General features: G+C 39.0%; 4 protein-coding genes across 9 annotated transcripts in view; 1 reads left to right on the forward strand and 3 right to left on the reverse strand.

Annotated features, from left to right (window-relative positions):
* Window positions 1-609: 609 nt before the first annotated feature.
* On the reverse strand, window positions 610-11,545 carry LOC115010712 (glucose-6-phosphate 1-dehydrogenase). 2 transcript variants are annotated; one of them, XM_029435451.1, is made up of 14 exons: window positions 11,466-11,545; window positions 9,772-9,819; window positions 9,063-9,184; window positions 6,551-6,588; window positions 6,346-6,454; window positions 5,230-5,447; window positions 4,682-4,840; window positions 3,918-4,043; window positions 3,024-3,117; window positions 2,741-2,927; window positions 2,425-2,660; window positions 2,194-2,270; window positions 1,775-1,867; window positions 610-1,694 (listed from the first exon to the last, which is right to left on the reverse strand). In XM_029435451.1, the coding sequence occupies exons 1-14, from the start codon at window positions 11,509-11,511 to the stop codon at window positions 1,604-1,606; spliced, it is 1,644 nt and encodes a 547-aa protein (XP_029291311.1). In that variant the 5' UTR covers window positions 11,512-11,545; the 3' UTR covers window positions 610-1,603. The 2 variants fall into 2 exon arrangements, with proteins under 2 accessions (XP_029291311.1, XP_029291312.1); XM_029435452.1 differs by lacking the exon at window positions 11,466-11,545 and adding an exon at window positions 11,263-11,428.
* A 207-nt stretch (window positions 11,546-11,752) lies between these two features.
* LOC115010709 (polypeptide N-acetylgalactosaminyltransferase 6-like) lies at window positions 11,753-18,992 on the reverse strand. Of its 4 annotated transcripts, none has more exons than XM_029435446.1 (12): window positions 18,489-18,992; window positions 17,771-17,837; window positions 17,409-17,615; window positions 16,706-16,878; window positions 15,420-15,569; window positions 14,930-15,161; window positions 14,269-14,386; window positions 13,976-14,176; window positions 13,753-13,884; window positions 13,351-13,437; window positions 12,861-13,019; window positions 11,753-12,706 (listed from the first exon to the last, which is right to left on the reverse strand). In XM_029435446.1, the coding sequence occupies exons 3-12, from the start codon at window positions 17,525-17,527 to the stop codon at window positions 12,590-12,592; spliced, it is 1,488 nt and encodes a 495-aa protein (XP_029291306.1). In that variant the 5' UTR covers window positions 17,528-17,615; window positions 17,771-17,837; window positions 18,489-18,992; the 3' UTR covers window positions 11,753-12,589. The 4 variants fall into 4 exon arrangements, with proteins under 4 accessions (XP_029291306.1, XP_029291305.1, XP_029291304.1 ...); XM_029435445.1 differs by having other exon boundaries at window positions 17,747-17,837; window positions 18,489-18,499; XM_029435444.1 differs by having other exon boundaries at window positions 13,976-14,127; window positions 14,295-14,386; window positions 17,409-17,837.
* Window positions 18,993-19,722: 730 nt separating this feature from the next.
* On the forward strand, window positions 19,723-23,487 carry spmip11 (sperm microtubule inner protein 11). The gene is made up of 4 exons (XM_029435465.1): window positions 19,723-19,968; window positions 21,195-21,362; window positions 21,447-21,570; window positions 21,654-23,487. Exons 1-4 carry the CDS (start codon window positions 19,878-19,880, stop codon window positions 21,700-21,702), a joined length of 432 nt encoding a protein of 143 aa, XP_029291325.1. The 5' UTR covers window positions 19,723-19,877; the 3' UTR covers window positions 21,703-23,487.
* Window positions 22,926-25,819, reverse strand: part of adcy6a (adenylate cyclase 6a) — a 29,972-nt gene continuing 27,078 nt past the window's right edge. For both annotated transcript variants that reach the window (XM_029435431.1, XM_029435432.1), the window contains exon 24: window positions 22,926-25,749. In XM_029435431.1, the coding sequence (XP_029291291.1) occupies window positions 25,621-25,749 (129 nt within the window). In that variant the 3' untranslated portion in view covers window positions 22,926-25,620. The remainder of the gene's footprint in view (window positions 25,750-25,819) is intronic.

The following is a 25,819-nucleotide window of genomic DNA, read 5'->3' on the forward strand; positions in this document are numbered from 1 at the left end:
CTCAGGGCGTGGTCATCTGTGGGGGGGGGGGGGGATTTAAACAGTCAAACCCTACACTGGATTAGTCGGGAGCAACTATTCAGAATAAACCTCTGACTAAGAAAGTGAAAGCATTGATGGGACAGTGAGGAATCAGATGTGTGGGGGGGGGGAACTGCACCCTACAAATAGAGACCACACACACACACACACACACACACTATTCTTTGCTGCATTTATAAAAGGATAGATTACTTTAGATTTATTACGGACAGATTCAAGATAAGGGATCGTAATAAAACAAATGTACTCAATGATCCAAGAAGCAGTGGAGAAACTAAAGGGAGACATCACAGACCATCTAGACTTAATGATTCTGGGGAGGTAATCGTGTGGGACACATTAAAAGATGCTAGGAGAGGGGGGAAAACTGCTTTAAATGTGCTGACGGTAATGAAAACAAATTCTAATTTGTACACTGGAGACCCAGAAAAGGGTTATTTTCTTGAAACTAAATAATTATGAAGTGTGGAGGCAAATCAGCTAAATGTGGCATATTGCCTTTTCCAAATAAAAACAGAAAAAACTAGGGCTTAAAAACTTAAATCAAACCACAAAGCATGAAACACGTTAACAGAGAAGCAAAAGTAGTTTATTACAAGTAGTGACAATGTAGCTAGCTTTACATGTGAGAGCAGTTAACAGTATTCAGTACGTCATTACAAAGACATTCACTGTTGACCCGTGGTAGACACTGCTGCCGTCTGAATGGTTTTGAAATAAGGAATGAACATTAGCAACTTAAATAAACCTGAAAATAATAAATGTAAACAAAAAAGGGGAAAAGGCTCAGACAGAGAGCTTGTTTCGTTTGTCCACAAGGACACTTAAGACTATTCCAGTAAGAATACTTTGAACAGAAACGGCCTACGTTGCCCTTTGTAAACCACAGAGTCTAGATGTCTTAAAGAGGAGGCAAAAAGAGAGTATGCAAGTTGTGAAAAAGAAATTGCACTAAGTGTTATTAATAACTGCAGTCAAAGCGTAATGGTATTACAATCACAATGTAATTAAGAGTGAAAGCTGGTGAACAATCGTTCCTGTTCCTCGTCTCTGCGGGTTTCAGTTATCTTCTTTGGTACAGTGTTTTACATCTGAGTGAGCACGACTCAGCTGAATGTTTTTATTGTTGTTCTGCTCTGGTTACTCAGTTATTCCATTTACCATCCTGACAAATTAAGACCCAATTAACAGAGACAGGGACATGGAGCTAGTTCATCAGACATTTACTGTTCTCTCTCTCTCTCTCCAACGGATTTGGTCCTACCTCTCAAATAAAACATGGAAACTTGGTGTGAATGTATGACGAAAAAGAAACTACGACCACATCTGGTATAAACTCATGACGACAGCATACATTCATATATCTCCTTTGGAGGTCTGATGAACTGGCTCCGAGGAATAATTGTCATACCTGAGAAAAAAAATAGCTAGTTTCTGCTACTGCGATGGATCCACATAGTGGAAACGCCTCCTTCCTCAAAAGACACTCCAGTATTGGAACATGACACGGCTCACTTACCCCTGCTGCACCCCCTTCTACTATCCTACCTCTACTCTCATCTCACAGTCTGTGAGGGTTGACCCATTTGTAAGTGCCTTCGTAGCGAAATCCGACTTTCTTTGCGAGGTCGTCTGCTTCTGTTGGGCCCCGGCTGAGAAGAGAAGAGACACAATCAACACTCTGTCTTTACGTCCTCTTCCAACTGCGGGCAGAGCCAATAACATTTCTTACCTTCCGTATTTGTAAGGGATAGGTGTGGGCTTCTCTCGGTCTATGTAATGAAGAAGAGGTGTGAAGATCCTCCATGCTTCCCTTAGTTCATCGCTGGAGACAAACAATTATACAAGTAAAGCTTTATTTAAACAGCTGAACACAACAGGACTGGGAAGGCTTAGTAACATGATGGTCAAAAGTCATACTGGTCAAAGATTAAACCAACATTCTTCACAGTAGATTTGATATTTGACTGAAATGGACCAATAAACTGAGGCAGCTGTATGTACAGTTTTTACTTCCAATGTTTCCTTCTTGCTAAGGCAGAGAAAAGATGCACTTTGTCACCCTCTAGTGTGAAGAACCGGTGTGTTTACTGACAAGTTTAGTTTACGAGTAGTAACAAGAGACAACAGCAGTGAAAAGCAGAGACAGACCTGCGTACAAAGTGCATCTGACTCCCACAGAAGACGTCCAGGATGAGACGTTCGTAAGCGTCTGGAAGCTTCACATCCTGAAAACAAGAAGTTAAGAAGTTGAAGATGTGATACAGATCGCTTTGTTCTCTTCGTTTGTCATGTTCTAGCTCTAGTTAGCGTTTTCTTGTCCTGCGTAGTGTGTGGCATGATGAAAGTACATACTGCATATATAAATAAACTTGAACCTGCCTTGTATCTGCTCTTGTAGGTGAGGTCCAGCTCAGTTTCCTCAGGGCTAAAGTAGACGCCGGGTTTCTTGCTCATCATCTTGGCGTAGACGGCCTCGTTGGGCTGCACGCGTACCACTAGCTCATTTCGGCGGCACTGATTTCCAAAAATGTCCCCCGGGACATCTGTGAACTGCAGCCGCACCTCAGCTTTCCTCTCATTCAGAGCTTTTCCACAGCGAAGGATGAAAGGAACACCTGAGGAGCGAAACGTTTTAATGCCGATGCATTTTGAAAGAGCACAGGAGAATGTGAGATCAGTAGGATTCGTATTTTACCATCCCAGCGTTCGTTGTGCACATAAAGCACAGCGGAGGTGAAGGTGGCCTGAGTTGATCCTTTAGGAACTGTGGGATCATCAAGATAACCCAGCTTGGCGTCTCCCTCACCCTCCGGATCGCCCACATACTGACCCAGCACCACATCCGATATGGACACTGGAGTGATGCACTTCAGCACCTTCACCTGCAAGAGAACACAAACACAAACCATAACTTATCTCTCCATAATTGTAGCGTTTGAGGATTTGCTGAGGAGTGCCTCTGGGAGACGATTTTGTACCTTTTCATCCCTGACATCATCAGAGCTGGTGGAAGCTGGTTTCTCCATGGCAACCAGGCAGAGTATCTGGAGCAAGTGGTTCTGCATGACATCGCTGATGAGCACAAGGGGAGCAGGTGGTAACACAAAAGACAGGAAGAAAGAATGTGATGGCTGTGATCATTCATGTTCATCTAAAGGGTCATTTGCCTCGCAGCGAGCTGCGGAAGATTATTTAATGATGAAAAAGGTAAAACTGTACTTTAACCCCTGTAATTAGACACACACACACACACACACACACACACACACACACACACTTTAAGTGTTTCTCAAAGGGAAAATTCACCATCTTTTATTTGGATGTCCAATCAGTATTGATGCTAAATGTAATCGCTTGAAGCAAATACATTCCTCAGTGTTTGCTATATTGACCGAGAAAGCGAAGTCTGCAACTGCTAAATCTGTTGCTCTTCCTGCTTCCAACTACGTCACATGACGTAGTTGGATGCAAGGAAGACCTGCGGGTCAATTCAGCTTGTATTTCTAGTCTCTGCTTCTGGGTAGCCAGGGTGCGCACGCTGCTTTAGATGCCCAAAACAGAACTTTCTCACTTATATTGCAAACTAGTTACAGTGCAGAGGACGTTATGGACAAGGACACACTTTACTGTGTTTTGGCTGCAAGCAGCAACCTCCGGGTCTGAAAGGTGAAGCCAATGTGGAAGAGCCTGAAACTTGCATTCTCTCTAAAAATCTAGAAGGCGGCGACTAGTCACTGAGAAAATTAACTAACTTCTTACTTGATTTATTAACTCAGTAAAGTTTCTTAATGAGTCAACCGGGATACAAACGCATTCAACTTTAATATTACGGTCCAGAGACAACTTTAGGGATTTTTATTTTTTCCACTCACCGGATGATGCCAAAATCATCAAAGTAGCCTCCTCGTCCCTGAGTGCCAAACGGTTCTTTAAAGCTGAGAACGACGCAGGCCACGCTGTCCCTGTTCCAGATCGGCCCGAAGATTCGATTCCCAAACCTGCAATGAACACCACATCATCGTTCACACAGCATGAAGAGACGGTTTTTGACAGCATGCATAAACAACTTGGTCAAAGGCCAATTTTTGTTTTCTTTGATATTCAAAGAGGCTTTTCCTAAACCACAAGCTGAAAGTGAAGTGTTGCATGATTCAAATGACCTTAAAATTAAAAAAGAATTAAAAACTGCTCTGGGAGGAATGGCAACAACTTGGGCAGTATTGTGTATTTGGAGTTTTAATCATCAGGATGCAATAGACACTCAGTTATATATTTGTTTTTCTATAATTGTTATGTCATAAACCATTACAATAATGACTTCCCATAGAAGTATAACAACAATAACTAGATCTCTCTCCACCCCTGTACCCTTTATGTAATGAAGTCAAATAGGGCTTAGGTACATCTTCGAAAATATTTGATATACTATGAAATCTCTTTATGTCTTGTATAATTGTTGTTGTATATTTGTTTCTTGTTTTTTCTTCTCCCATCTTATTTAAAAGTTAACTCCATTTTGTACATTTCATTGATTTTATTTGACTATTTGTAGTGCAGTTGGATAAAAAAATAAAATAAGTGTGATCTGTTTAAGTGCTTCTACTTCTAAGAAACCTCATCTGAAGATGGTTCTCACCTGAGCACCATGAGGTTCTGCACCATTTCCTTGCCCAGGTAGTGATCTATACGGTAGATTTGTTCTTCAGTGAAGAGGGAGGAGAGGTGAGTGGACAGCTCTTCAGAGCTCTGAAGGTCGTGTCCAAACGGCTTCTCTACGATCACCCTGTTCCAGCCTCTACACAACACACACACACACACACATTGATTGATACTGTGCTCATCACCACAATGACACATTAGTGGAGCACAATTGGGTTTAAACTGGGTTTCCACTTAAATCTAAATTAAATGTCAACAAGGCAAAGATCACAAGAAGAACGCTGATGCTAGACGCCAACAAGGATCACTCGTCTCCTCCATCAGACCTACTTCTGAAGGAAATACTTTTCTCTCTTCGGCTTCACAAACACTCAGTTGCCAGTTCATTCAGTAGGCGTAGAAAATAAACCAATGTTTCCTTATAATGTAATATATAATGGTAATGAGGTGTTGATTTAACTGTACATCTGCTTGCAAAACAACCAGTAAACAATGTGACACCGTTGGTAAGAGAAGTGTACCGACGTTTTGCTCATACAGCAGTGCTTGATGTTCTTGGTAACGTCGTGGTAGACGGTGGGCGGCAGCGCCAGGTAGAAGAGACGGTTTGCCTCGGCTCCTCCGGGCAGAGACAGGATGTGCTTGTCGAGTTTGGAGAAGGAACTTTCATCGGTATATTTCCCACTGATGTACGTGTTTCTGCTGAAGAAGGTTGACAACCGCTCTGCATCTTTCTCTGTCAACTGGGTCAGAGGGAGGGGGGGGGGGGGCATTTACACATGAAGAAATATTTCAACCACAAAAGGACCATTGGTATATCAATTACTCATCCTGCGCTACATTTAGTTATTGATCGTCCGGTCGCACACGGACGCTAGCGTGAGACTTTCTATGCAGTAAGGGTTTAGCAAAAAATGTATGTTGGGAAGTAGCGAGCATACGACGGGATAAATGAGACTTGGACACGCTCACCGTGGAGGCATGAGAGAAAACAAAAAGATTTCAGGATTTAAGGTAAAGCGAGGCGAGTAACTGGTATACAAATATCAAGTATTCTTTTAATAAGGAGGTTTAAAAACGCAGTGGTGTGAAACAATGGCTTCAACGTGGAGGTACCAGGAACTGATGACAATACAGGAAACACATACGATGGAAAGATTTATTATGTTTCTGAAAAGACTTGGAGTGAGTATTTTACCCCACTATGAGCAGACTTAGTTTGGCCACTTGGGGGCGGCAGAAACACGCCTCAAACACAACACTGACGTAACATCGCATATTGTTGGTGGTTAAGACCTTCTCCGCTGAAAAGAGCTGCGGCCGAAAACAATGCTAGGAGAGCGGTGGGAGTGAACCAGAACAGTGAGGATGGTGCCAGGCAGCCAAACAATGAGCTGAAACCAACTCTAAAGCTCCGTAAAGCCGAGTGGAGCTGCAGATTAAGGTGATAATTCTCTACAGGTTTATCGTCGCGTTAAAGGTTAAGTCTATGGAGGAAGGAAGAGGCCCAGAGGAGAGGAATAAGATGGACCTGAAAACATTTTTATTTATATAATGTGTGTATATTAGTGTGCTACTATGAAGAAAACTAATATGTTAAGAGATTTTAAAAAGGTTACATCTCAAAAGCTCCAGTTTTACCTTCAGGTATGGCATGCAAGAAGTCCGAATGGCATCGACTGTCAAGTCAGAGCGAGCAAAGCCCACAAAATACGTCTGCTCAGGGAGAAGGCCGTCTCTGTACAACCACCTGGGAGAGAAGAGAAGTCCAGATTAGAAGAGTATCTTTCCTCTCCGCTGTGCTACTGATGGAAAAGCCTTTCACTGGGGTCAGAGGTTCACTCACCATAGAGTAGGGTAGATTTTCTTCTTAGCCAGATCCCCCTACATGTGCAAACACACAATCAAACATATGACTTCACCTTAAAAATACAGGGCATGAACACAATCATTAGGGTTTAATGAGCCACTGTGCAGTTTACCAGTGCACTTTGCCAGAGTAGTAATTATTTTCCATGACACAGAAGTCTCAAGATGCGGCAGCACAACAGTTTACACCATCTGGCAACAGGTAAGTAGGCTGCTTTGGCTTATTTAGGAATTGCGCAATTTAAGTAATCCCACTGAGAGTAAGTGCCAACCACCAGCAGACAGTGTGGAGACATTTCTTACACGTATATATGTAAAGAAATGTTTTACCTGTATAGTTTCTTTATGCATTTCCTCTCTCTTTTATTTTTTATAAATAAATTAAATAATTTTATCTAAATTATTAAGTTCTCTCTCGTTCCACTTTTGTTATCGTTTAACACGTTAAGTTCAGGGGGAGCCTCGTTTTACAAGCCTGTTGCTTCTAGACCTCTCTGGTCACATTTATTTTTTATGCAGTCTTATGTGCGTACAAATTCATGCTTGAATACCAATTGCTTCGTGGTTTAACTATAAGAGGCAACAGATTCCGTTTTGTTTGACATGTTTCACAAGACAACACAAGGACTAGCCCTTTACTGTATACTAAATAAAAGAACTTGTATGTCACTGACGGGAGGAGCTCATAAATTAGAGAGGACCTGAAGCAAACATCAATACAAGACAGGACAAGACAGGACATTAGTTATCAACTTAATTATTAAAAGTAATTCCCATAACAGTATACCGTCGGCCTAGATCACAATCTGACATCTCCCTTTAAGAGACTCTATTCCTCAGATGGGAATTCAACTCATCGTGTAACCCTGCTGCTTTGTTTAAGATTGTGGGTTTAAAATAACTTTGGATGAGATTAACTGAACATAAAATGTGTCTTTAATGTCACACTCGGGTTAAGAAGTTGGTCGTTCATGTGAACTGATTGGTACAATGTCCTACAACATAAGCAAAGGACAAAAGCTGAACCTGTTGAATTAGTAGCAGTAAGTAAATGTGGTGAGACCGTATGTAATCACTTGGTGATAAACATGAAAAAAGTAGCTGGCCATTTAAAAACAGCTGCAGCAACACACACACACACACACACACACATATCTGTAAAACAAGTACAACCAGAGTGAGGTTGCACGCAGCTCAGCCCTTCCCCTGACCCGCCTGTGTTTAACACTGAAATAAAAACGCTGACAGTCAGTGACACTGCAGAAATCAGCGACAGCGCCACTTTCGTCTCCAGAGAGCAAACAGTTCAAGTGACAGACAAAGCCAATGAATGACTGTATCCTGACTCGATGTTCAAACTGAACAAAACAATATTTTTTTCACATGTGACTATTACAAAAAGACACAAAATGGTTCTTTTGAAAGCAAAGCAGTTTACATTTCCTCCCAGATAAAACTAGAACAACAAGAGGAACAAGAACAAACATTTTGTAATGAAGAAATTAGTAAACAGGCCTAAAAAGTTTCAGAATGCCTTTTTAGTTCCTGAACCAGACACCTGACCAATATGAGGAAATAGGAAAACAGAGAAAAGAGGACATTTCTTATGACATTATTTGGATAAATAAAGGTACTATTCACAGTAAAATAAATGACATACGATCATGATTAAGCATTGAAACGGCAAAAACTTCAAGTAACAACCAAATGAAGTCTGACTGAAAACGGCACAGTACTTTGTTATGCTTGGTCAGATTGTTAGCTTGCTTTAATCATTCTTTGCAGAATTGCACGGTTTAAATAAAAATGTTTTGTTGACTTGTATTTAATTTAAGAAACATTACACAATTATTTGTAATACAACAAATAAACAGTGATGCATTTCAGGGGTTTGGTTTAATTTATTAAATGAATACAAAAAGTATTCAAAGTAAGCTTTAACAAATATATTGTTTTGTTCGTGAGATATCCCATTGATGCTCCTTTTTGAATAATACTCAGTCAGAAGCGCTAACCACTGTTGAACTGATAAGCAAAGAAGAACCTTGAGGTTTTCAGTCTCTCAATGTTAGGCAGTTGAAAGCTCGGATGACTGAGTGGTGCCTGCTTGCATAAGCTTGGTGAAATCAGTTTCAACATTTCCTTTATCGCACACACACCATGTGCAATTATTGCAGTATTTTTTAAATATATTTCCACACACACACTCTTTGTAATTCTGGCCAACAAGTATTGGCTAAGTGGCCAACACTGTGAATGTACCAAAATAATATTATTAATAATAATAATAATAATAATAATTGACACAGAAACATTACATGCTCCTGGTTGCTCCTAATAGATTAATTATTTTCTGAGTCACACAGCCTACATTTTGTGCGATCCAGGCTATTCATTTCATATCATTCACAAGTGTACTTTTATCAGTTCCCTTATTTATAAAGTCACTGACTAGATTATGACTCCCCCCCCCCCCCCCCCGCTCTCACCGATGCTCCCATGATGATGAAGACGTGAGCGTCGGACTGGAGGAACTTTTCATCTTCATGCAGCTCCTTCCTCAGCTCCCCAAACACCTCAGAGCGAGAGAGCGGGATGTTGGTCATTTTCTCTAAAAAGTAGACAAAAAGAAAATAAATAAATAAAAATGTACAAATGTTCTTTGTTACCCTGTAAACACGATATAAAAAGGCAAGTGTTGAACTGTTTGCAAATACTGGCACATGTCCGAGAAGGCTTTAAGTAGAACTTTAGAAGTAGTGAAATCGAGGAAATGTTAAACAAACTTAAACAAAGTAAACACTTGATTTTCAAAAGCATCAGTGCTGCCGTTACAGGAAAATCTAAAAATTGACTGATAACATAGAGCTGCAATGGGTATTTGATTGAAATTAATCTGGAATAATATTTAAATGAAATTCAGTAAGAAAATACAGTTTTAATATTCTACAATTGTTAACTGGATACCTTTGGGTTTAGGAAAGAAACAAATATTGAGTACATAATCCTGGGATGGACATTTTTCATATTTATCTGACATTTTATAGATCAAGCAAGCAATTATTATAAACAATAATTGTTAGTTGCAGCCCTATTATGTGCCTCTGGTTCCTTCTTTTGCTTTCTAAAAGCCATTTTAGATGCCTTGTATACAGACATTTCCAACATGTTATCTTTAAAGTCATTTGCTTTACTCACCGTTGTGCTGACTTGTCTGGCTCGTCAGGCTGCCTTGATGTCCTACGGCTTGTTGGGTTGATACAAATAAAAAAAGCTTGTTTCAACACAAAGAAAATATGCCTTTACAAGTGTCAAAAACAAAATCAAAAGAGGCAAAACTCAAATATAATAATACTCAAACATAGCTTGTCTAGAGGTTTATTTTGGATGATAACGGTTGATAACTGTGTCTCTTCGGCATCTTCCACACAAATTGCCCACATCTGTCTCTCTTAATTGGCTGGAGCGCTATGGGAATTGTAGTCCTAAATTCTCTATTGACTACAGAGGTCACCACTAGGTGGCAATAATATTTTGGCTATATACATAAAACAAAACCGGCTCTAACACCTACAAAGGAAAGCAATGGATGCCTGAAACAGGAGGAAATAAAATGATTTATTTTTTGAAAATGGTCAGCTGTGATGCAAAGCATATTTGAGCTTTACTAAATGGACTGCAAGGCAAAAACACTGGCCTCCATTATCCAACATTCAAAGATTTAGGAGCAACACATTGGCAAGAGATAGCAAACTTAGATTTTTCTTGTGACTCATTTCATGTTGTAAATGAGCCAAATCAGGAAGTACTTCTATTTTTCAGTGATTGCACAACAAACGTTTTTATTTTCACCCTTAACTAAGTCTGCAGGCTGCATTGATGATTATAAATTATATGGAAACCCTCTTCCGCTAATGGGAAAAGAAAGATTGTGAAAGTCATTATAAGAAACGTTCTTAAAATAATGACTTAATATCTCAAGATAAGTTATTATTTTGAGATATACAAGTCATTATTTAAAGAAAGTTTCACATTATTTTATGAGTTTCTCATTATTTTGCAATACTAAGTTATTATTTAGAGAAACTAAGTCATTAAAATGACTTGCAGCACCTTTTCTTTTCATCACAAGGATACAGCTTCCATACAAATCTGCAATGCATTTCTGAAAAGCTCAATAAGTAACCTAACATGACTTTTGACAAATGTCAAGAGTCATATGCATATTATCCAACATAAAACAACAACACTCAGAGGGAAAGCACGTGTATTTCTGTCAGATGGTCACTAGCTCCCAGGCTTGACCTGCCACACAACAAACTATAATGATATTAAATCACATCCTGTATTTAGAGGGCTAAACGTCACCGTGATGAAGCTGGACACGTTCAGCTAACACATCAAGATAACAGCAACTGACGTTTGGGTCAGTTAGCTACTTACACCCACAATGAACTACTCAGAATATGCTGCTTATAACGGCTTTATCTCGCGGACCAGAAGCTGCTGGGCTCACTAATACTGTAAAAACAGCCCTGTCATCAGCCCTTAGCTTCACATGCTGGTGTGCCTTGACAAGAGATCCAAAACTGCCGCTTTACGGCTAGCAAACAGCACCTAGCTTACATCTAGCCATACATGCAACGGTAAACAACGTTAGCGCTACAGAAGTACAACACTGCTACTCACAAGTCCGTTAACGAGATGATAACCTGGCAGTTAAGACCGTGAACCAAACCGGACTACAGGCAGTGTGTGGGCTTCACACACATACACACACAGTCACGGAGGAAAACAGTCGAGGCTGTGTGCAGCACATTTGTCCTGCCTACTTCCCTGTCGAAGTGACAAAGAGGAAACTGAAGATTTTTATTGGTTTGGGTGAGACTCACCAGCGCTCGCTCGAGCTCCCATCACTGTCGAATGAAGTGACGTCATCCGTTGGGCGTGGTTTTACCAGTACGCGCACTCTTACGCACGCACCCACCACGGACGTATTAAACAAAAGCACGCACACTGCCCCCAACGAAAAAACCTGGCATCATTTCTACCTGTTCATTGTTGTAGGTGAGTATGAGGAAACAAAGTAAACAATTCAGTCTTTTTATGAACAACATCTTGTTTATTTTTCCTTTTACAATAATAATAATAATAATTATAATAAATGTTATTCATATAGCACCTTTCACAACAGGGGGTGTAGTTTAAAGTGTTTTTTTTTTAAAGTGAATAAACAAGAGAATAAATTAAAACAGGCGCAAATATAATATAAAACCAAGTAAGCGATAATCATTATCATGAATCAAATGAATAACACAAAACAGGGAGCAAATTGGAAGAACATGTATGATGAGAACAATATATTATGTAAAAGATAGTAATACAACAAAGAAACATTATTTATTTTTTTAATCTTCAAGTTCCAACATTCATGGAGTCTGATTTAAAATAAATGCTGGTAGTCATCTATATCCAATGGTGGAAGAATTATTCACATCATTTGCTGCAGAAAGAAATGCTAATACACTGTGAAAACATTACTCAAGTAAGTATGCAAGTATTATCAAGTGTAAGTAAGTGACAAACAAGACAAATGTAGTGGAATAGAAGTATAAAGTTGCATAAAATGGCAATACCAGAGGGTATTTTCCACACAAAAATGTCCCTCTTGTATAAAACAGGTTTAGTCAGACATAATTTCCTTTAGTGCGGCAGAGGGCTATTAACACAAAGAGAGAACTTTGTGCTAAAAAGACCGTAACTTGGTCAGATATCACTTGATTTGACTGCTGAAGGCTCCTATTAGTTCCGGCTGAACTTTAACAGGCATTTTTGTACAGAAAAAAAACTGAGGATTTGTTCACTTTTACATTTGAGTTGCACTCAGAAGGATTCCTTCACGGTAAGTAGGGACAGGAGGAACAAGTACAGGGACCAACAGATCTTTAAATGTACATAAGGGCATGTGAGAATTGCATTACGATAGACTTTTGTACACATATACAAATCCATAGAGTCAGATGAAGACCCAGCTTTGGCTGAATAAAGGTGACTCTTTGCAGGCAGTCAGAGTCACGTTTCCTTCTGAAACTGTCAAACAATTGCCCGTTAGCAGGTTCTTCAGCTGGTTTGTCTGAAAACAACAAAAAAATTAACTTTTTTAAAACAGACAAAGGTAGAGTGACAAGAATGAGGAAATGGAAAAGTATTTCCCCTTGTTGCCTGGAAACACTGTTGTAACATGAGTTGCTGCAGAGTTCGAGTTGGTGTAGAAATACATGTTGTACCTGTGTGAAGATCCACACTTGTTCAGGCGCTGCTGTCTTTCCATTTCCTTTCAATCGACAGAGTTCAAAAGACACCCAAACTCTTCCAAGAGTTGCATGCAAACACAACTCAATGCCGGGGCTGAGCCGTACCTCATGCTGGGATGTGTACTCGAAATACTACAAGGTACATGGAACAAATGGTATTTTTAAGATGGGTGAAAATAATCCCTTAAGCATCAATACATTTTAAACTGTAATGTACTTTTGTTCATCTAACACAGTGATTCCCAATCTATTTTCACTTGTAAGTCCCTAAAATGAAGTAACCTTATGAACCATCATCACAGTGTGGAAACAATTGATTTTTCCTTTTTAGATTGTTGCATTTGAAGGATTTTTAGAGGCTTGGAGAACTGAAAGAATCCTGTATTCTAACAAGAAAAGTGCAAAACAATTGCAAATCTGAAAAATAAACATACATTTCTGTAATGGAACACAATTTCAATACCTGTGCTGCACCTTCATAACTACATTTCAACTGTTGAACAGACTCCCCTTTCTGCTTCATGCAGCACATCCAACCAGTGTTTTCTAACTGCAGAACAAAACAGAATACAGCAACTGGACAGCCAACAGTCTGGATGTTCATCTAATGTAACTTAGAAAAATATAGTTACAGAAAAAACACAAATCAAATCTACTTTGTGAATGTTATTTATGTCAACAAACAACATTTGAAACTGTCCGGTTTATATAAGTTATATGTTCTGTCTAAATAGATATTTCTAGGCTTATTTGAAAAAGTTATTGGACATGGAATAGTTTTCAAAAGTGCACACTTGTATGTTTTGGAAGTACAAACTGTAACATCCCATTGAAGATGATCAAATGTAGATAAATAGTAGTTTACCTGTCCGTGCATGACTGGCTGGAGGTCAGGCATATAGATCTCTGGATAAATATTGTTCAGGTACCACGAAAAGTTCCTGCACTGTAATCTCTCCCTGAGATTATGACGTGCAGAAACATTCCCGAATAATTTCTGAGGGGAAAAGAATAACGATGAACAGGACATGTAACGTCATAAATATGATGTGACCCCATTTGTAAAGATGATGTACATTTTTACTAACCTCTTTAAAAATGAAGGCAGCCCTTTTGTTTAAACGATAGAAGACCCTTTTGTACTCGTCCATCCAGACCTCCGCAAGGCGGACCAGGTTGCGGGTGATCACAAACCTGCCGTTAGGGAAGGTGTGGGGGCTGCTTTTGCGGTAAATGTGGCCTACAACAGAACAAGGAATAATCTCCACCTGCCCTCCACATTGCCAGACCTGCAGTACGGAGGACACCAACGCAAGGTAAGACTCAAACTGATAACACTTTAAAGCATTTATATATTCGAAAACCTTCGAGAACCTCTTACCCTGAAGGACATTTCCAAGTTCTCACCTCCCCAGAGCTCCATCTGGTCATCATAAGTCCCGATATGCTCGAAGTATGATTTAAATACAGAGAACAGGCCACCAGCAAAAGTGGGACTTCTACAAAATCAGACACAAATCACTATCATTAAACAAAACTGATTTAATTCAAATGATCAGTTTGGGAAATACTCTTTTTAGTTTCTTGTAGCGTGTTATATGAGAAAAACGACACTACTCGTCCCTTTGTACGGTAAACGTGTAGCTGGAGACAGCAGCTGGTTAGCTTAGCTTAGCATAAAGGCTGGAAACAGAGGGGGGGGGGGGGGGGGGGGGACTACACTGGCACTCACTAACATGTTATCTTGTTTTTAAAATCCTACCAAAAACCAAAGTGGAAAATTGGATGTCCAGGAAGTTACTGCTCCCCCCCCCCATAAAACAGTCCTTTTAACTAACTAGCTAACGGGCTGCTAGCTTCAGCTACATATTTAGTCTTCTCATCTAACTCTCAGGAAGAAAACAAATGAGCATTTCCCAAATTGTCAAACTAATCCTTTAACTCAGCTTTTTTGTTCATTGGCCAGCAGGATATCTCCTAAACTTGTAAACAAACTACATGAAAACACCAAATGTTCGCTGTGCGTGTGTGCTTAAATCTACCTGATAGGATATGTTTCATTCTTCCGTAGCTTCTTCTTCTCTTCAGGAATAGACTCCCAGCCAAACTTGAGCTGCCATTTAAAAATCCCTTGATAAAGTTTCCTTTTCGGTACTGGCTTATTGAACTTTAGGTCTTTTAGGCCAATAGTGGCGATTTGTGGGCTCACCACAGCAGTAGGCTGCTCTACTAGCCGGGCTAGAAGAGGCTCCAGCCATCCAGGGAAGCATTCACCTATACAGCAGTAATGGAGAAGATAGGTTAGCTCAGTAAAAATAGTTTTCACTATCAGAGGTGTTGCTGGGATGTTAATGGTTGAATGCGGTCACTGTAGGTCCCTCCTATAGTTTTCACTTGTTCCCTTTTCACCATTTACCTCTACTGTGTGCCGAACCTTCAGATAAACACACCACCAGATACTCATTTCAAGCACTAGCGTCAACAGAAGCCTGCATGAAAATGATGGCAAGCATTGCATTATGGGATACATACAGTGGGAATCCAGGAAGGTGAGGACCTTTCCTTGTGCAGCCTGCGCTCCCAACAGTCTGGCCGTGATCAAGCCTCTTCTCTTCCTCTGGCGTAAAACACGCACTATACTCAGCTGCCGCACATACTTATCCAGACGAGCCTTAAGGTGATCTAAAGAGAGAGGAGTCATCCAGTCAGTTAGGCAAAGCAGGTAGTACTCAGGGTTTTGAGAGCTTTAGCTGAAAACAGTTGCCTGCTGTGACTGGTATTGACACTACGAGAGCTGCAAGAACTAAAACAGTAAAAATAAAACAACGAGCTGAAAAATCCTTTAAAGCTCCACAGAACTGAGAGAAACTGCAGCGTCAGGTCATCATTCTTGGTGGGTTCATTGCTATAAGTGAACAATTATACATACAAGTGTTCTAATATACAAATATTAATTATAGCTGCTTTAATTACAAATACTTGTACTTTACCTATATCCATTGTATGAAACTTGTACTTCTTCTCTGCTATATATCAGAGGGAAATGCTGTACTTTTTGTTTGTTAGTTTTTTTTGCTTTACTTACAGTAGTAGTTCTTTAAGATTTTATGAATTAGAATTTTACCTACAAAACATGTGATAATTTGATCAAATATGACACAAAAAGGTACAGATTTAACTGCTTAAAATTCAGTAAAATAATAATAATTAGCTTCATCTCCACCCAACTGGATGGCAAATTCTTTATTAGTCAAAAAACTAAACACCTATACTTAAAAAAAAGAAAAAGATTAATGAAATATTGTGTATTTAATGGACAATGTCAGAAAACAGCAATAAAGAGAAACAATTTCACAGAATATGGAGCTCAATTTACAAAGCTCTGTAAATTGAGTGGAACTGCAAAATTTACGTAAGTTTAAGTAACACTACAATCTTTGTGTGTGTGTGTGTGTGTGTGTGAGTGAGTGAGTGAGTGAGTGAGTGAGTGAGTGAGTGAGTGAGTGAGTGTGTGTGTGTGTGTGTGTGTGTGTGTGTGTGTGTGTGTGTGTGTGTGTGTGTGTGTGTGTGTGTGTGTAATATTACCTGTGATAACAACTGCAAGTGACTGTATGAGATTTGTTTATGAGCAATTCAACAACGTGGTATTGCTACTTTTACTTTTAGGGAAGGATGTGAACACTTCCTCCACCGCTGATATAGAGTATATGCATGAATGGAAAGATTTTAAGGATATTTTAGAAATCAATAATGTACAATAAGAACAGAAATGAATCCTTTGGATCCATCTTGACGTGCAGCACCGTGAAGACACTCACCATCTGTGCTGGCATCATCCACCAGAAGGATCTCTGTGAGCAGGGCTGCAGGAGCTGTGTGCAGGACACTGTAGACCGTCCTCAGTAGAGTGGACCAGGCCTCATTGTGAAACACTATGATCACGCTGGTGGTCGGGAGGCCAGGACACCGCCAAAACTTCTGTTCCAAGCAACTGTCAGAGCCAGAATGAAAGTTAACAGGTATCAGATGTAACAAGATTTACATTACAGCTCTAAAGTTTGGAATCACCTGCCACAAAAGCTTCATACAGTCAGATGGCTGAGAGGACTACTCTACATTTTTTTAATCGTCTTTCATGCTTTTAGGTTGTAGAAAAGTCCTTTTTACAAATAGATGTATGAAGATTTTGTTACAATGGTTCAACCAGACAATGAGAATGAGACAAAGTCTTGTCTATAACAATCTGGAATCAACACGTGTGTTGCTCTAGCGAAGCTATCCTTAAAACTGTTTTTTTCCACATATCCACATATTTATCTATTATTACAATAAACAATACTTTATTCTACTGTACAGTATTCAGTTTTACATCCTGTTCTGTCCTAGTCCATTATACATGTATATATTTTACTATTCCTTCCTTAAGTCTTAACTATACTGTATGGTGCATTGTTGGAACACGTTCATTGCCACGGTCAGAGACCCTACACTGGGATAATAATGGACAATGGTAATGCTCACTCTGGGTGCCGTGTGTCTTTGCCCAGATCCCGGTGCAGGGAGATACGATCACTGGCAAACTGGTTGAATTGGTTTTTAACAAACCCATTTAATATCTCTTCACGCTCTTTAAGAGTCATTCGATGTGACACAAAGGGTTTGCCATTTGCGCCCGGTGCCCTGGGATCCTGGAGAGGCCTCTGAAGGTGAGGCTTCAGCTCCTCTTTGCTGTAAATGCCAGGTAGACAGTGAGGATCTGGCAACAGGACAACAGGCGGTCTCACCAAACCTGTCGCAGGTATGTGTTGCTGTAGGCGATTGTCTCTTATGTTAATGTTGTGCCATGTAATGAAAAATACCACAATCAAGCAGGAAATTCCAACCTTTACTGGAAAGGTGAGACGGCGGAAACACATAAGCATGGTTTACACAGGGAAGGGGAGACCAACGCTGAAAAGAGACCACATAAAACACATCAATATAGAAGGCATACAAATCTTTATAAAAGCAATTAACCTGAATTCTTAAGACTTCTTTACAATAGCTTTGTTGAATTGCAGATATTATTTAAATCATACATATAATATTCATAGGTTTTCTTTTTGTGTTATACTGTAAGTCATAAAATGTACCAATTAAGAAACTACATATATAAAATTACTTGCTAAAACTGTAAATATATCTCTATATTCATGTACAGTGCATTAAAAATACCAACGGTTTGTAAAATGTAAAGTTAATACATTTTTTATATGATATATAAGTATACCTTTTGCCTTACATGACCAAATTAAACATCCTTATAGGTTTCATAATTATTGTGTTTTGTTTGCGCGCTATATGTAAGTATGTGGTACTTCAAATAAATTATAAATGTAATAAAAGTTGACATGAAATCTGTATGAAAGTGGCAATAATCATGCAAGAAAATGTTTACGTTTACAAAGTAGAAAGTTAAGACATTGTACATTTTACAACAATATTTGAAGACAAAATGCTTAATAAACCAGATCAATTACACATTTTTATATCAGGCCGGTGCAGAAGTTCTGAGCTAGATAGAGGACACACTTTTAAAATAATTTTTGAATCAGCTCTTACTTTAGTTTGACTGCAGGAGACCGTCCACTTGTGTAATCCTTTATGTGCCACACTTTTGAGTCATGATGAGAAAAGTGCTCATGTTGTACACACCTGTATTACGGAGCTGGTGTGGCTCAACAGTCAAGAGTTGTAACTGCTCAAACCAGTTTTAAGGCCAAATGTGAACAGAAAGTAAAGTAAATCAAGAGATACTTGATTTTAAAGATATGGATCCTACCAAAGTAATAAGATTAAAAAATTAATCTAAAGTATCCCAAAGCTAAAGAATGTGAAAGCATGTTCCTTTTGCAAGACATACATTGCATACGTGGAGCATATTTTCTTTTCCTGTCCAACAATATTGGAAACAAATGTAAGAATGGTTTTAGACAAAAGAATGTATGTGTCAAAATAAAATCACACGGAGATGTAATGTATGGACTGCTTAAGAAAGAGAAACAAGAAAACATGCTGGATTGTGAGGATCTACTGAAAAGATCTCAGGTGGATCTGACAAGGGGCAGGCAGGGAAATGCTGGCACACTTGGCAAAAACACAAGACAATCTGGCAGGGACCAAAGGGAAGTGAGCTGGTATAAATGCTGAGGGGCTGATGAGGGAATGTGCTTCAGGTGAGGAGATGGGCGGGGAAACCCAGGTGAAGGGAATGAGGTGATTGCAGGGCAGGAGACTGAATCTGAAATGACATGGGAGTTAGTGATAGAAGCAAAAATCAGATGAAAGACAATAACTAGGAGTCAGTAGTATTTTTGACACTGAATAACACGATTCTAACAATGGAAAAATATTATATACTGTAGTAGGTCATACAAAGCCACATTTATGAACCCATTACCTCACCCAATGTTAAAAGCTTTTTAGAATGAATTGCACCTACAGTAGGCCTATTTACTCAATGAGTTTAAAAGACATCCACATATTAATAGAGTTTGAATGTACTAACCTTAAAGTTAAATTATAAGAAGTTGTATTTTTATTTATTTACTATTGTATGCACTTTCGTTTATCTTTCTAATTGTTATTGTTTTATTTTAAATATGTCTTTGCTATATTTTGTATTTTAATTTTAATTTCAACACTTGTTGTTAACCATTCAATAAAGAAGGGGGAAGAAGTGAAAAAACAAACAATAAATGTGTTTTTATTCCTGTTTTATTTGTTGTTTTGTTTGTATATTTATTTATTTATAGTTGAGTTGAGGTTTCAACGTTTCCCTCACGAGACACCGAGGGTGGGCGGGTCTTGTTGCCATGGTCACGCTTAAAACACAAGTTGTGATTTATTTACGGGCTCTCTGTCTCTCTCATTGTCTCTCCGAGTCTCCCCGAGTCTCCCCGAGTCTCGGTTGCAGCTTGTTTATCGGGTCGGGGGTAACTTTGTCACACTATGGCCTTCTTCGGTCTAACACAACTGGGTTACCAAAACCCAATAGGCGATAAAATGATCGTGAATCCCAGAGGAGCGTCTCATCTTCGGGGTAAGAGGAGCTGCACTCAAACTGCTAGTCGCTTCTCGGTTGTAACGTTATTTCGTCAAACTAACATAAAGTTAACTGTAAACCTGCAGTGAAAACAAAGATAAATTAGCTTGCTGATAGCTTATAAGAACACTTATTTAATTATTCTGAAGTCTTCAGGCCTAAATATAACAAGCTACATGTAGCGCTAACGTTAAATAACCGTTAGTAGCTCGTGGCAGTGGTGAGTTAAGTAAGATTTATTTTATATTCAAGCACTGTAGCTACTTATATACACATTTGAGGTAGGCCTATGTGTTGGTACTTTACTTGAGTATTTCCTTTTCACTACACAAAACTTACAAAGAAGTTCTAATAAAAATGGTAGCATGTAATAAAAAGTAGCCTACAGCTAAAACAATTAGTTGATTAATCAGTTAGTCGATTGACAGAACATTTATTTATTTAGCTAGCAACTATCTTTCTCACAGTTTAAGGAATTTATTGTGCAAAAATGTTAATACATAGTATGGTTCCAGGCAGATAAAACATTTTTTACTTTTCTGCGTTGAGTATTTTTACTTTTATAATTATAATTAGCCCCATCTTTACCAGCTGCCACATTAAAGTGACATGCACGTTAATAAATCACTAATTATAATCCAATAATATGATATATATATTATTTTTGAAATGGTCTATTATGCATAGTGAGTATTTTTACTAATACTTTTATAATTGATTAAAATATTTGAATATTTTCCATCACTGCATGCAAGAACAACACATATAAGGTCAACAATTAAGCGACAAAACAAGTTAATTATTTACTTTTTTACTCACTGAACTTATGTACTTGTACTTAGATGTTGCACACTGCTGAATAATTGATTGTCATTCTTGTAAGTAGAATAAAAATAAAGATGTATTCTATTTAATTACAAGAGTCATAAAATACATCAGATAGTAAAGCTTTGAACTATCAAAGGGGGAGAACATGTTGTGTTATCTTCCTACTGTGCATTAATGCAACTAGTCCAATGTAAACAAACATTTTCTCATTTGGAGTTGTCTTGCATAAAACACTTCAAAGATTAGGACTTAGCATTTAAAATAAAATAAATCCTCAAGCAAAACACTTTACAACACTTTAACTTGAGTATCTTGTGTCTTTTGAAAAACAGAAACAGAATTACATTAATGTAATCAAATGAATGATCCGTCTATACTAACATATCTCTTTACAGATGGTGGGAGAGCAGGACTACCTCCATCTCTTCAAGAACAGCAGGGACCCCTCACATGCACAGACACGTGCAACGTTTCCCACCAGCCTCTTTCCTACAGCGCTGACATACACCATGGGAGCCATGAGCGATACAAAGAGATGATCAAACGGGCTCAAACTCCCAGATGTGAGTAGACAAAGAAAGATTACACATTAAGGGTCCAAATCACAGCTGTATAGCAGACAAGTGTTTGTGTCCTCTGCTCTCCAGCCCCTAACCAGCTGTACATAGTGCCGCTGACGGAGAGCCAGCACTATGGATGGATGACGTCCAGGAGTCCTGCCCCGTGGACCCAGGTCAAACGCTTTCCCCGAAAGAACAGTGAGATGACAAAGTAGGTAACATTTCCAAATCTGATAAAGGAATTTTGAAATACATATAAATTCTGTGAGTGTAATCCACCTGTTGCTTTCGCAGGTTTGTTAAAGATATTTCAGCGACAGACCGGGAGTTCTCGCTGTTCTGACAGCCTTTCTTCTTCAGTTCACACACACACACACACACACACACACACACACACACACACACACACACACACACACACACACACACCAAAAGCAGCATCAGCTTTGAACTTTAAATTAAATTGATAACTGATCTGCTTTTTGACATTTTTCATGCTTGATTTTGATTCCTTCACTAATGTTTTTTTCTTTTAAATCTAGTTTTATTGTTGGCTGTTTTGTCACACGAAGCTATGAATGATACTTTTCAACCCTTATTCATATACATATATATTCATATTTATGTTTTAATTGGTGTATTTTCAACTGGACATGCAGTATAAGATAAGAAGTCATCTTGCTGCCCCTCTAGGAGTCCAGGCAAAGACCTGCACATTCAAATGCACTTCTGGAGTGATCCATAGAGAGTCATGTTGTACTGCCCTCTAGAGGACATTAATAACTAGATGATGGTCTTCATGCGAGTAGTTGAAAGCATGTTAGTAATAGGGCCATGTTGAGTTCTTTACCTACCAATAGCTCTAACACGTCAAACAGCATGATATGTCCCAAAAACTACTTAATGGACTTCATTCAGTAATACAAAATTGGCAGATTAGGGTGTCAAAATGAAAGGCTGTTACTTACCATAACTCACCTGTTGATGGTGCAAAGTGGTTCAGGTTGGTCCTGCAGCTCTGCGGTGGTCTCCATCAGTGTCCTTGTTTTGGTGTTCCTTTACTTCTCAAAAGCCTCAAGTATTCTTAACGAGCCAGTTCAATTCACGGTAGAAAAAATGTCTTACGGTTAGTCGTCTAACTTTGAGAATATCTTTGTTTGCAGGCTTGTGTTGTCTAATATACGTTGTAATGGTGCTGCTATTTTCTGATTCTGTGAAATAAGTAAAACTTTGTACACATGTAGCTGCCCGTGTCAGTCACTCTAAACGCGTCCAAAGCAGGGGTGTTGTTTCCAGTTACAGGGTCATTGCATATAGTCAATGTTATATTATAATTTAAAAGGTCGGCACACAGAATCGTAATGGATGCTCTTATAAAAGGATCTAGCTGTGGTTATTAAGTATGCTAATATTTCTAGTCCTGTGAATATAAAGTTTGAGGTTATTGCATAATGTATGGTGACGCCTGTGTTTCTATAAACTACATGTAATATATATTTGCACTGCAGTACATCTAACAACATTAGTGAATATATGAACACGCAAAACAGCCATTGATTTTTTTTTATTTTTTTTTTCTTCAAGGGGAAATGTTAATTTTTCTCATTGTCATAGTCCTCAACTCTTTTTGTCCTTCAACTTTGCAACTACACTCCCCTTTCAACTCCTCCAACTCAGGGAAAATACAAATAAAAACTAAAACAAATACGGAAGGATTCATCAGGCCTGAGCAAAAACACTGTTTCAGTAGTATGGGGGGGGACACACAACCTTCCTCCCCTCTGCTGTTCTCCCCCCCCCCCCCCAAAACATCCCAAGAGTTAACAATCAACACAAGTCTATGGACAGCCAATAGAAATAGAATACATACAATGCACATTTTTTAAAACTCATGTCCTTTCTTTAAACTCTCTGCTTATATGAAGCACCCTTCGCTGGTCAGTTCACGTGATAGTTGGTGATCTCCATTACATTACCGCCCTCTGGTGCTGCCGCCGAGGCCAAACATCACTGCACAGGAGGGGACCGACAGCACAGGGCTGCGTGAGCTGGCTTTGGTACAAACATGATCAACTGTTGGTTGCCAGTGTTGTGTGTGTGTGTGGCGGAAGAGCTAATTGCCGATTCTCCCGATTTACAAAAAGTTGACGCTGGAGAAACCAAGATCGTTTGCAATGATGAGAATGTTCACCGGAAATGATTCTCAACAAGCCCTTTATCCATCTCTCCGTCCAAACATCAGCAGTTCAGGCAGGCACTGTTCCTGTTCAGTGTTATTCTGTGATTAGTTTTATATTAACATAAGGCAATCAAACTCAGCTATAAGTACTTCTACTGAGTGCGGGTGGGAAATAATACAAGAAATATACGTGTAGGTTTATTAATTCTGTCCTCTTCACATAGTCTAACACCAGGGATGTCATTTGTTACTACTGAGAAGTGAATGTGTGGGAGGTACAGCTCACCTTAAAGCCTGACTGAGACTTACAATACTGCAGTAGTGGCATAAATAAAAAATAAAAAGCACAGTGAATCATCTGTACGTGTGTGTTTACTGCTATGCTTATGTGAGCATACACCACTCGGGTTCTGCTGCAAAGGCAGCTAATGGTTATTACTTACTCTACATGAAATACTGTTTTGTACATTTAGGATTGAACAGCAGAATTCGTTGGCTGCAGTTGATCAGTTGGTACCAGTGAGCTTGAGCTTTTACAACTGGCATTTTACAAGAAAGCGTGCTGGTCTTTGATCCTTTTCATTGGAATGGAATCATCATAATAAGCATAATAATTAATCAGAATCATCATAATAATAATAATAATAATAATAATAATAATATACAAATGATGGATACAGAAGTGATACAAAATACCCTACGTTAAAACAAACGGAAATGAAAACAAGATACCACAATCAGACATGCTTCAAAGCGGTTATGTTTGGCAAGAAAGCAGTTTTTGTTGTATCATAAAAACCTCACAGTGAAAATAGTTATGCCCCTTCAGGATTACAAAGCACAGTATTCAGTCAAAATCAATATATATTTCTTTCCTTCATATATTTCTTCTTCATAGAAGAATCAGGCTGTGTGGTACCACTGCGTTGAAATCTGAGGTTTCCCCCCCCCCCCCCCCCGATGGCTCTAGATCTAAGTTCCTTCATTTCCATTTGCACCAAAAAAATACTTCTCTGAAAAGGGAAGGAGCAGTCGATGACATTATACTGTAAAGGCTGACAGCAGCTGCACACTGGCTGCTCACGCTCTAAGAAACCAATCTGACATGAAATGAAGATGAAGAGGATCCTAATCCCAGCTGGCGCTGCTTCTACTCCTCAGAGATAAAAATATATATTTCAGATATCATCTTCTATTAACATCCTTAGTCGTCTTTAGTCATTTTGTTTAGAGGTTGAGGGCAACATCATAATTTAGAGTTAAAGTAATCAGCTCTTTGCTTCCTGAATGACAGACAAAATAAATTATTGTACATATTCTATGAAAACAAAGAAGCAGCCTGTGCTGCCAGCAGTTGGCCAAAAAGACAGAGGGTTCAGACCTTCTGCCTAAAAAACAGAGGCGGTGATCATTGCTGACTTTAGCGAGAACATATCAAACATGTCTTGCCTTGCTTTTAGTAAATACTTTAGTCTTTGGTCAATATATTCCTCCTCGGTTTATACATATATTCATACACACACAAATATGCATGTACATACACACTTATAAACGTGTAATAAACTGGATATTTGTGCAAGTATGTATTCACACTTTTTCATAAAGGACCTTTTGCACAAAACATCGAGATCAAAATAAATAATCAATCCAGAAACAAAATATGAGTACCTGTTCATAATTCATGTGAAATAAAAAAATGACCGGAAAAAAACTAAACTCAAAGTAAAAATAAAAAGTAGCCTTATGTACAGCATTAATCTTGTTTTGACACAGGCTAAAAGGCGTTGTTTTAAATAAACAGACTTTGCATCTTTCAAGAAGCCTGAGAGAGAGGCTAGACATGAGAAAAACACGTGTCCTTCCTCATGTATGTGAGCCAAAATGGCCGTCAAACGAGAACATTTTCCTCTCATCAAGAACACTTTCCTTTTGAGATCTTTAAAGTTTTCTCTTTACTTGGGATTCAAGTGATGGCGTCTCTAGTTTTTTTTTTAGCCATTCGCTCACACTGTGAGTCCTCGCTCAGTGGTGCTGTGTCCTTGCAGTGGGGATTCATCCCAACGTCTGCGGCTGCCACGGCTGCTAACTGTTGGGCGGTCCTTCGTTCAGGAAGTAGGTCGTCATTTCCCCTTTGCCTTTGACCTTAACCACCCCGCGATACTCCAGCACGTACCCTTTGTTAGCAAGCACATGGTAGAGGTCTGTAGTCACCTGAAAGCAGAACGGAAAAGATAGATTTATATGAAGCTGTATAAATATTTATCTATATGTGGGCTGAATT

Source organism: Cottoperca gobio, chromosome 7 (assembly GCF_900634415.1).
Source record: "Cottoperca gobio chromosome 7, fCotGob3.1, whole genome shotgun sequence".
NCBI lineage: Eukaryota > Metazoa > Chordata > Actinopteri > Perciformes > Bovichtidae > Cottoperca > Cottoperca gobio.